This window comes from Zingiber officinale, chromosome 3A, assembly GCF_018446385.1.
Source record: "Zingiber officinale cultivar Zhangliang chromosome 3A, Zo_v1.1, whole genome shotgun sequence".
In the NCBI taxonomy this organism is placed as follows: Eukaryota; Viridiplantae; Streptophyta; class Magnoliopsida; order Zingiberales; family Zingiberaceae; genus Zingiber; species Zingiber officinale.
Genome location: NC_055990.1, coordinates 141572262 through 141583795, shown reverse-complemented (window position 1 = coordinate 141583795; position 11534 = coordinate 141572262). Strand labels below are relative to the sequence as shown.

Here is an 11534-nt window from a genome sequence, read left to right as displayed (position 1 = left end):
CGGTCGACAGTTTTGATTGGGAGAACTTGATGGTCAATGAATTTCTAGACTGGTTTGATAGAGATGATCTTAATCCAGGTTCCTTTTCTTTTCCGATCTAATCTCTTCCACCGCCATTCTTTTTCCGAATCTGGTTTTCTCCTTGTTCGATCGGGAACCCGAGCTCTTACCCTAGTTCTTGGCTTCCAAATTGAAATCTTTGCAGAAGATTTGAGCATCTATGAATTCAAAGTGGATGGGATTCCACGGCCCTTAACCTGCCCGTACTGCAACGAGCCCCATGATCTTGGTTCGCTGTGCTCTCACCTTGTCCAGAAGCATTTTTTCGAATCTAGACCTGCTGTGAGCACTGTTCATTCCAATCTATTCTCGACAAGATTTTAGGCCATTTGTTCAAATTGCTTCGTTTGCATGATTCGTTGTAAAGGTAGTCTTAAAGTTGATCTTGCTTTCTTGTTGACAGAAGTAGCTCCAGTGTGCTAGGAATAATTCAAAATTTTGTTTACAGACTGAATTTGTTCTCTATTTGGAAATATGAAATTTTCTCAATTTGCCGCATTCAAACTTTAGGTTTCTATCTAACGAGTTCCCTAAAATTCGATTCTGTTAGAGGCTTCTTCATTTTAGGTTTATATTTCGTTCTGTCTTTTTTTCTTATCCCAAAGTTACTACAAATATAATTTCTTTGAACTGTATGCCTAAAGACATCAATATCCTCAAACCGTTTCACCTTGCGAGCAAGTGAGTATTTCATCCAAGAATTGGCTATTTGGGGACAGATTTCTAGATTGAAAGAAAATGGAATAAATCAATATTGCCATTTCACAAATAGTACTAAACATGGATGTGCCTTGAGCTTAAAAAATATATATATATCCTCTTTGCACTTATGTTTTTCTCTTCTACAAATTTAAGATGAATTTAAGTTTTCATTAAAAGAACTGTGAGATAAAAACTTCGATTAAATTTGTTTGCATCTTTTTCATGTCCATCTAAAATTTTCTACTTGTAGATTGGATTGTATTTAGTGCAAATGTGCTCGACTTTTTAGAAAATGTAAATCCTTGAATTTTCACATCTTGCGAGCAGGAGTCTGATTGCTGATCTTTTTGTTCATTTTTGCAGGTTTGTCCTGGCTGCGATTCGAATCAAACAAAAATGCTTTATCACATTGTAGCAGCTCACCGATCCATGTTGAGGATATCCTTTTTTCCCTGGCATAAGTCAGCCAACTCTTGAACTATGATGTTTATCCAATTTGGATCAGGAATCATGTCAAAATTTGAAAAGGAGATAAATTCTTGGGCTAGATTATTTCTATGTTTGTGTGTTTTGTCTCTTTAACTTTGCATTACATTAGCAGACCTAATTATCTGCAATTTCCTCCCATTAGCCCCACGTTCATGAATGCATTATCTCAAGAAATTAAACAATCATCCGAATTCAAGATGTCAGACTCTCAACAAGCACTCTTAATCAGTAAGGAATCCTCTTTTCAAAAACTCCTAGAGAGCAGTAAAACCCATCTGCAAAGTTCAGTCCCCAGGGAAGATATGTTGAGGAACAACATCTCAGTTGCCTTAGATGATTTTGTGGCTGCATCTAACGCTGAAGATACACTGACACCTTCTGCTTGTGAAGCAGAAAACAGAAAAGAGAAAGAAGAGAGGTACTTGCTTCATTGTCCTTGCCTTTCTCATTGGTATATTTTATTGGTATTCATTTGTATCGTTTGTGATCGACATGAAAATGACATTAGGTTTTTGCGTACATTTATAATTTCATGACATTCTCTCATTCAAAATGTCAATTAGGATAAGCAAATATGCAGAATTTTCAAAATCTATATCTCGTGTTAATGCTTGTTTGATTCAATTTATCTATTGTTAATGCTTCTCTGACACAACTTTTGCAACTATGATTACCACCAACCAAAAGAAAAATAGCACTTTAAGATTACAGATGTTGAAAAGTTGAAATGGATATGGCAAAATGATAGTGGAAATTTGATTTCTGGGCTTGTTTGGTAAAATTGTGATGAAAGTATTCATAAGCTATTAGAATCATCAGTTTATCAATACAGCAATCAATGTAGAATAGTTTTCTTTCCTCTCTCATATTATTTGCATAGAAAAAAGTATAATGTAATTGTTAATCCACAAAGGATCAGGTATGTACTAACACCCTCCATAATCATAAACTTATATCATCTCTCTTTTTAAATTATAGTAGTTATTATTTATGAGAACTCTGAAATTTCAAGAGATCAATTTTTCTAGGAGCACCTTGTCAATTTTTTTTCAGAGTGATTATTTGAATATGAACTTAGTGTTCCTGTCATTTTTATAAGATGATACTTTTATCCATGTGAAAGCTCAAAAAGTGTTTCTCATATACTATATGGTTCAAATTTGTTTGATGATATGACGAAGTATGATTGCTATTATTTGTCTGGAACCCTACCTCTAATCCAAGTTATTCTTTTTGGTATCAGTGATGCTTCATTGACTCCTGAGCAGAGGGAACAAAAGCAAAAGCGAGCAGAGTTTGTGCAAGAATTGGTTATGTCCAGTATTTTCGATGATTAACAAAATTTAGCTTACAGAAACTTGACAGTGAATAGATGACTAGGAACAAAATATGAAAATATAGATAAAAAAAGAGAGAATTCTTTTAAAGAGAATCGAGATCTTGAATTTGTTCTTTAATACAAAAAAAAATCTCTACTAAGGAGTAGAACGTTTGACCTTTAAGAGTGAGAGTTTTTTCTTTGCCAATTATATGTTCTGGAAGTTTGATTGGAGCAAATGTAGGTTACTATCTTATATACATCACTGAGAGTTTGTATTTCTTCTGGATTTATCATATTAATGGTGAAACATAAAATTAAAAAACAAAAAATAGGTACTAAAATTGAAAATGTGTTATCCACGTTAACTTCATGTAGTTTCATATTGATTCAATTTGCTAAGGGTTGAGCACTACAAAAATATTTTGGTTCACTGACGGATTTTTCCATCGGAAATTCATTGGTATATTTGTTTATTGACGACATTCCAATGGAAACTTGTTTGTCGAGAGATAATTCGTTGGAAATGGTTTTGCCGATGGAAATTAAATTTCCGTCGTTGTAATTTCCGACTGAATGCATATTCCGTTGGTAAATTTAAAAAAATAATTATCGACAAAATCATTTCTTTCAATATACAACGCCAGAATGACTAACAATTACCGACGGAAAATCTATTTTTAGTCAAAAATTACTATGGACATAGTATTTCTGTCAATACCCAATAAAGATATATATTGACGGAAACCACTATTTTTGTCAATAATTATCAATGGAAATAGTGTTTCCATCAGAAAATATCGACACACGGTAATGATATGAAACAGTATTTACCGACGAAAACAGTGTTTTCGTCGGTATTCCGTTGGTAAGCAAAATAAATTTAAAATGAATATTTTCTATTTAGATCTATATAAAATCATCACAAGTGATGACATTTCATACATATAAGCATCACATTTTATAATCCACAAATACAATCACATTTTAAATATCCTAACGATTCATAAATACAAACAAACTAACATAATTATAACTATTCATAAATCCTAGTAATTCATATATCACAAACACAAATAAACACAAACAAATAGTCTTGTGGATAGAAACAAACACAATCTAAACAATATACAAACATAATAATAGAAACAAAACACGAACACAATAATAGAAATAAATATCCATATCCAAATTCAAATGTACAGAATCAAATATATAAATACATACCATGATACAAAATACTCCAAATAATACTAGTAATATAAAATTCTATAGAAAGTCCAAATAATACTAGTAATATAAAATTCTATAGAAAGTCAAATATGATAGATTATGATCCTATTGATATATAATTAAAAATTTTGCATATATGTATAACTAATTTTACATGTATAACTAATTTTACATGTAATAAAAAAGATACCTGGATAGAAAGATGATGATGATAATGATGATAATGATAATTGATGCAGTGATAATGGAGGGCCCACTAAGTGCGGATCAAAGGACAAAGATCACAACCGATGTGGAGGTCAACGCTAGAAAACCAACAGGCTCGCCAAAGGGGGTCGAGCGGAGTCCTGAGGTGGTCGATCGGGCATGAACAGCCCGACCGACAAGGGGCTAGTCTAAACAGAACGTTCATACAACCAATATTATCAGGCGCTCATCACAGAGTAGAGGAACGTTGGGACGACCGAAACGTTAATCCGGTTGGATGGAAATAAGCTATCGAGTCACCGCAGGGAAGAGCAGTCGAGCCCGTCCGAGCCGAGGAGTTCCTAGCCGAGCGGCTATCCCGCTCGGCCGAGTAGAGGGATCATTGATGTATCTATTAATATCCTTCTAGGAGATAGTGTTGCTAACACAAGGCATGGGCAATAGGCAGCTCGTACGGCAGAAGCTTCTACTATCTTATCAGGGATATGCACGCTCTGTTAAGGTATGGTGTCAGAGGCACTTTCCTGACAGGTCCTTTCATAGGACAAATTGGAGAGCGTGCCCACGCTTTGAGGCGTGCATGTCGCCCATTTGGGCGCTATATAAAGGGGGTCCATGCGCCAGCGGAGGTACGAGTTATTCATTGTTCACGCCTGTGTTTGCTATTACTTTGTTTTCTTCCCCCTTTCCGGTGATTGACTTGAGCATCGGAGGGCCAATGTCGGGGACTCCTTCCCTGGCTCAACACTGATATTTCTTGTGTTGTAGAGCGGAGCGTGGTCTACATCCAGTCAACGCAGCATCCATATCTCCAGCTTGTCATCTTCTTGATTTTTGGACAGGATCAATAATGATCATGATCAATATATAAATAGGTACTCCTAAAATATATAGTAATATAATATTTAAAAATGAGCATATTAGAATATGAAAATAAAATAAATATATTTTGCATGGTTTATGTATGATAAATAAAAAATTAAGTTGTAGTTGAACAAACCTCAGAAAAAATTAATCCTCATAGTCAAATGGATCTCGAGTCTCTTGTGACTCAAAACCGTGTGGTGTCTGGGTTTAGGAGAAATTAGTCATGACTGCTCGTATATGAGCAAAGAGAGCTTCATTATTCATGTCATGTTCGACCCTTCTCTGATCCTCCTCGGCTCTCCTCTGGTCCTCAATGGCCCTCCTCTGCTCCTCAATGGCCCTCCACTGATCCATAATGGTCATCCTCTAATCCATTGACTTCAATTGAGTGCACAATTCATCATTTTCGCGTCTTAAAGACTACACCTCGATAAAAGAAGAGGAACTAGGGTGGCCCCTAGGAGTCCTCAAACGATCAAATGCAACTTTGGTCTGGGAGCCAAGGCCGTAGAGGGTAGAGTTTTTTGGTCTTCTACCGACAATAATATAATAAGTCTCATTTAGCGCATTAGTTGACAGAGGTTGTTGTTGGTGCAATATCCCCTCGATCAAGTTGACCACTTGACCAAGTTTGAGTTAGCTCAAACTTAAGTCTTGATATTTGGGTTTCGATATTTGACAATGCATGAAGATTGCAGATGCAATCATCTGATTGGGAAGATTGTTGATACAATTCTTCTTTGGTCAAGGACTGACCAGTTTGATGTGAAAAAGAGTCAAATAGGTCAAGGTTAATCGGATACGTGACTGAAAAAGTCCTAACTGGATGTTAGGTAAGGGAAAATCCTGGTGAATGAAGCCAGGTGAAAGACCTAGTGAGTGAAGCTAGGCAGGTGAAAGTTCCGGTGAGTGAAGCTGGGCAGTGTGAAAATCCTAGTGAGTGAAGTCAAGTGAAAGACCTAGTAAGTGAAGATAGGCAGAAGGAAAGACCTAGTGAGTGAAGTTAGGTGAAAGTCCTGGTGAGTGAAATCAGGCAGATGGAAAGCCCTAATGAGTGAAGGTAGGCAGAAGGAAAGACCTGGTGAGTGATGCCAGGCACATGGATATCCAGGTGGATCAAGGTTGACCGGACACCTGGTGTTGGGAAGCTCAAGTAGGTCAAAGGATTAACCGGATACTTGGCATAAGGAAATCCAGATGAGTCAAGGTTGACCGGACATCTGGTGGAAGTCATGGAGGACCGGACACTTGGCATGAGGAAGTGGGTCAAAGGGTTGACCGGATGCTAGGCATGAGGTCCCAACAGGTCATGGTTGACCGGATATTGGGTTTAGGGACCTTGGACTTGAGTTTAGCCAAGTCCAAGGATGGTCAATCAATCGACTGATCGATTGAACCAGAGCTCAATCGATCAGCCAATCGATTGGGAGTGTGGCGCAAGTAAAGGTTGGCCCAATCGATCAGTTGATCGATTGGGAAGCAATATCATGAGCATAGAGGAGTCCCCAATCAATCAACCGATCGATTGGGCACCGCTAATCGATCGACCGATCAATTGGAGGCTGAATTTCTCACACGATAGTGAGAAAGGCTGAATCGATTAGTCGATCGATTTAGGCTTTTTCAGCGAGAGCACAGAGGCGCTTTGAATCAATCGACCGATCGATTCAAGTCTCCCCAATCGATCATTCGATCGATTGGGATTCGATCGTTGCGTAGGATATAGGCGATGGACGGCTGCGATAGCTAGATGTGACGTGGCAATCGATTGGGACGAAACCCAATCAATTGGGAGCCGCAGGAGTGCACAGTATATAGCCGTTGCGAGCATTTTTCTCAGCAGCTTTCACGAGCAATTCTTCCCAATTCTTCACGCGATTTCTCCATTGCTCACAGCTAGTTCTTGGAGGCTCTTGGGGACAAGTGCTGGTGCACTTCCAAGGTTCAAGAGGCAACAACAAGCGACAAGTAAGCAAGAAGAGAGGGTTTTTCATTTATATTCATGGTATTTTTCTTCTTGTGTTGAGTTGTTATATGTATGAGTGTTGTACGAAGTTTCTCTACCTCCAGTAGTTACCGAGAAGGAGCTTTTTCATAGTGGAGTGAGCGTCGTGTGTGTGGATCCTTGGATTAGTTACCTCATCTTGAGGTGGATACTAAGTAAATCTACGTGTTAGTGTTGTATTGTTGTTTCGTGTTCTTTCTGCTGCACATCATCATCACGAAGCAAGCAATCGAAACGCGATAAGCTATTCACCCCTCCCTCTAACACAAATCGATCCTAACAGCTGTGACGCCCCTCTAATGATGGCTGAGATGCCTGAGTCATTTTTGTTGGACCCCGTGGTAGTTTTTGTTGTGATCAACCAAGTTAGTTAAGTCTTGCGTTTTGTCTGAACCCTGTGTCTGAGTGTGCAGGAACTTAGGAGCGCAGGAAGTCGAGCGGAAGACGCAGCTGACGAGAAGGACGACACGGGTAGGGAGCCGACGGGCTTGGTGCGTCCGAAGGATGAGAGAGCTGCGGAAGAGTACTCCGGTGGAGCGAGAAGAATGTGCGCGACGTTCGAGGGACGAGAAGCCGGACGGAAGACTGCTCGAGGAGAAGGTCGGGAACTGGGTTCGGGTGAGCCCTATTCCGGATGGCCGCAATCACCCAAGGAGCCAAACCGGAGCAAGTCAACTGGAGTTGACTTGTCAACGGTTCGGTCGACCGAACCCCATGATCGGTCGACCGAACCTCAATCCTTAGAAGACCAACCGTTGGTGATACGTCAGAAGCCAAGCCAGCCGTTGGGGGACTGATCGGTCGACCGAACCTCTTGATCGGTCGACCGAACCAACGTTTATCCAGAGACTCAGTCGAGCGTTTTGATCGGGCCAGCGCAGAGGAAGACCGTTGGCCGATCGGTCGACCGAACACAATGATCGGTCGACCGAACCTGAGCTCGATCCACAAAGACTGCACCTAGACGGAAAGATGGGCAGGTACAGCAGGTTCAGTCGACTGAACCTGGGGATCGGTCGACCGATCCCTCTCGAGTCAAACCTGATCCCGAAGATCAGGTTAACAGATAGGCTCTAGAACCCCTATATAAAGGGGGTCTCAGGTAGCTTTTGAATGACAACGATTTCGAAATACAACTCCTGTACTCTCATTTCCTAAGCAACAGTTCTGTGCTCTTCAAGTGTAAAAGGCTATTCCGCCTTCAGAGAAGGAGACTTCTTTTAGTGTGCTCTCTTACTGTCTTGGATTAACAACCTTCTTGGTTGTAACCAAGTAAATAGTTGAGTCTTCTATTTCTGTTTATTTTAGTTCTGTTGAATTTCATAATTGTTGCTTTATTATTTAAGTTGAAAAGCTTTGAGGAGGGTTTAGTTTTTATTCGCAGGCAATTCACCCCCCTCTTGCCGGTCCCCGTTGCACCTACAATTTTATCTATCATTTGCTTTTGTGTGTAAAAATATAATATGATTAATATCCAATTTGATCACAATTATTAAAGTTAATCAAAATAGAAACGAACAAATGTAATAAAGTTAATAATCTTACGTGTAGGGTCTGGGATCGAGAATTGACAAATGTCTCATCCTTCTTCTTGTGAGTGTTAGGGTTACAAGGTTGCAAATATAGTCTCACATTGAAAACATATGGGAAATATCATGGGTTTATAAGATAAAGATATCTTCAAGTTGGTTAGTCCTAGGAAAATTGTACCAGTTCCACTGTATAAAAATTTTGTACAAGTGTCGAACCTTTCCTTAAATAACTTATTGTGTTCTTTAGAAGTTAAATTAGGAATCACAGACGGAACTTAACATCATTGATTCCAAATTTAACTTATCAGTTCTTAATGGTTTAGATTTGAATCACAAGCGGAACTTAACACTATTGATTCAAATCCACCTATGTTATTAATTCCATTAAATATTAATTTCCAAAATTGGCTTCCAGGACTTTATGGCGAGGCACATGGCCTTCTTGGATATGGGAGCAACCACCACCGCCTAGACAAAGCCTTTTAAGGAAAGCTAATATTTAATTTCCTTAAATAACTTTAGGTTAACCAAAAAGAACAATCGAATCACAAATTCGAAAAATAAAGAAAACACAAACTCGAAAAATAAATTCGAAAAACTAGATCTAATGCCTCTTGTGTTTGGAATTCTTACAAAAAGAAATAACTAGCATGATGCGAAAAATAACTGCTACTTATACCTTCTCTTTGTATGCTAATGACCTCGAGATCTTCTACCGTATTCCTCGTCTCGCCTTGGACGTCGTGTGGGCGACGATCCTCCAAGATGAACACCACCCAAAGAGCTTTCTTCTTCCTCCTCTAATATCCGGCCACCACCACCACCAAGGAAAAGATAACAAGGGAAAAGAAAGGGAGAGAGGGGCCGGCCACACCTAGAGAGACTCCACCAAGAGAATAAGAATTGTTCTAATCCCTACTTCTCCTCTTCTTCTCCTTCTCTTTGTATCCGGCCACACAAAAGCAACCACAATGAGGTGGCTGGCCCTAGCATAAAGAGAAGCAAGGGTCGACCCTTTGGAGAAGACTAGAGAGAAGAGAGAAAAGAATAGCTACTTCATGAGGCCTCCCCTCCCCTTCTTTTATATTATTTGCCCAAGGCAAATTAGGAAAGACTTTTACAAAAGTTAAAATCTTCCTCATGGTTTTCTTTTTTCCTTTTATTTTTCCTTTTCTTACCTCTTGATTGAATCAATCACCAAACATTAATTGGATAATGATTTTTATTTTAATTCTATTTGGTCGGCCACCTTGCTTGGGCACTAAGCAAGGGTGGTCGGCCCCCTTAAAGAGGAAGGAAATATATTTTTTATAAAATTTTACAAGAAGAAAAACTCTTATAAAATTTTACAAGTTCTCTTTCCTAAAGTAGAGTTAAAAAAGGAAAGTTTTTAAAAATTAAAAACATGTTTTAAAATTTAAAACTTCTCTTATAAAATTTCCTTTTTTAACATGGTAATAGAAAATTTAAATTTTAAAACTTCTCTTCCTTTTTTCCTTAAACCATGAGGATGGTTAAAAAAAGAAAGTTTTAAAACTTTTAAATTTTCTTTTAAAACATGTGGTCTAATTCAAATAAGGAAATTTTTTAAATTTAAAATTTCTCTTTTAAAACTTGGAGTTTTCTTCAAAGAGAATATTTTAAAAATTCAAAACACTCCTCCTTGTTTGAATTAATGTGGCCGACCCCCTCTTGCTTGAGCACCAAGCAAGGGGCCGACCCCTTAAGAGGATAATGTGGCCGGCCCTTGCTTGGTCACCAAGCATTGGACCGGCCACCTTCTTGAACACCAAAATGGGTTTTTCTTTGGATGTACTTGAGGCTTTAATGAGGCTACGACAGGGACCTAGAGGAGAAATTGGTTTTGGTCTTCCGATGAGCTTGAGTATCCCGTGTTCGCCCCGAACACACAACTCAAGTTCATCGATAATAACTCATTCCACTAGAGAGTTATTATCGCATTACCGCACCAATCCCAAATTACATTATGGGCTCCTTCTTATCATGAGTGTGTTAGTCTCCCTGTGTTTAAGATAATGAATGCCCACTAATTAAATGAGTTACTGACAACTCACTTAATTAATATCTTAGTTCCAAGAGTAGTACCACTCAACTTCATTGTCATATCAGACTAAGTCCACCTGCAGGGTTTAACATGACAATCCTTATGAGCTCCTCTTGGGGACATTCTCAACCTAGATAACTAGGACACAGATTCCTTCTATAATCAACAACACACACTATAAGTAATATCATTTCCCAACTTATCGGGCATATTGATTTATCGAGCTAAACCTCACCCTTTGATAAGTCAAAGAAATAAATATTAAATATATGTACTTGTTATTATATTAGGATTAAAAGCACACACTTCCATAATAACTAAGGTCTAGTTCTTTTATAAAGTTAGTACAAAAAGAACTTACCTAAAATAGTCATACTCAATACACTTGGAGTGTATCAATGTAATTTATTAGTTAAGATAAACTAATACTTAATTACACTACAACTACTTCAACGGTTTGTTCCTTTCCATCTTAGTCGTAAGCAACTGTTTATAATTTATAAAGAACCGACAACATGATCTTCTGTGTGTGACACCACACACCATGTTGTCTACTATATAAATTAATTGAACAAATTACATTTAACAAATAAATGTAGGTATTGGCCACTGTGATTCTTTATTTCTAAATAAATGTTTATACAAAAGCTAGGCTTTTAGTATACACTCTAACACTTCATTGGTATGAGGCCTTTTGGGTAGAGCCCAAGAGCAAAACCATGAGGGCTTAGGCCCAAAGTGGACAATATCATACCATTGTGGCGATATCTAAATTTTTTTCGATCCTACAATTGGTATCAGAGTCCGGACTGCCAGAAGAACTAACCGTCGACTGTGCACAAGAGTCATGGTCCAATCGAACCATGTAAGTGGAATATTGACCTCAAATGAAGAAGTGGGGGTTCCCGTGTCCGGATCAAGAGAACCAGTCATTAGGTAGGAAGTCCTAGTTGCGGCTAGGCAAGGAAGTCCTAGTAGGTCAGATAGACGAGGGGCAGAAAGTCCTAGTTGCGGCTAGGCAAGGATGTCCTAGTAGGTCGGGTGGATCGAGGGGCA

At 38.6% G+C, this 11534-nt stretch overlaps 1 protein-coding gene across 1 annotated transcript; it reads left to right on the top strand.

Annotated features, from left to right (window-relative positions):
• Positions 1-1255: 1255 nt before the first annotated feature.
• Positions 1256-2662, top strand: LOC122054084. Its single transcript, XM_042615925.1, has 2 exons — positions 1256-1669; positions 2495-2662. The coding sequence occupies exons 1-2, from the start codon at positions 1320-1322 to the stop codon at positions 2586-2588; spliced, it is 444 nt and encodes a 147-aa protein (XP_042471859.1). The 5' UTR covers positions 1256-1319; the 3' UTR covers positions 2589-2662.
• Positions 2663-11534: the final 8872 nt, after the last annotated feature.

Bases quoted from the DNA above. Each gene is read 5' to 3' on its own strand.
- LOC122054084 (XM_042615925.1), top strand. From the start codon at position 1,320: ATGTTTGTGTGTTTTGTCTCTTTAACTTTGCATTACATTAGCAGACCT. The intron at 1,670-2,494 runs GTACTTGCTTCA...TTTTGGTATCAG, and splicing joins AGAAAAGAGAAAGAAGAGAG to TGATGCTTCATTGACTCCTG.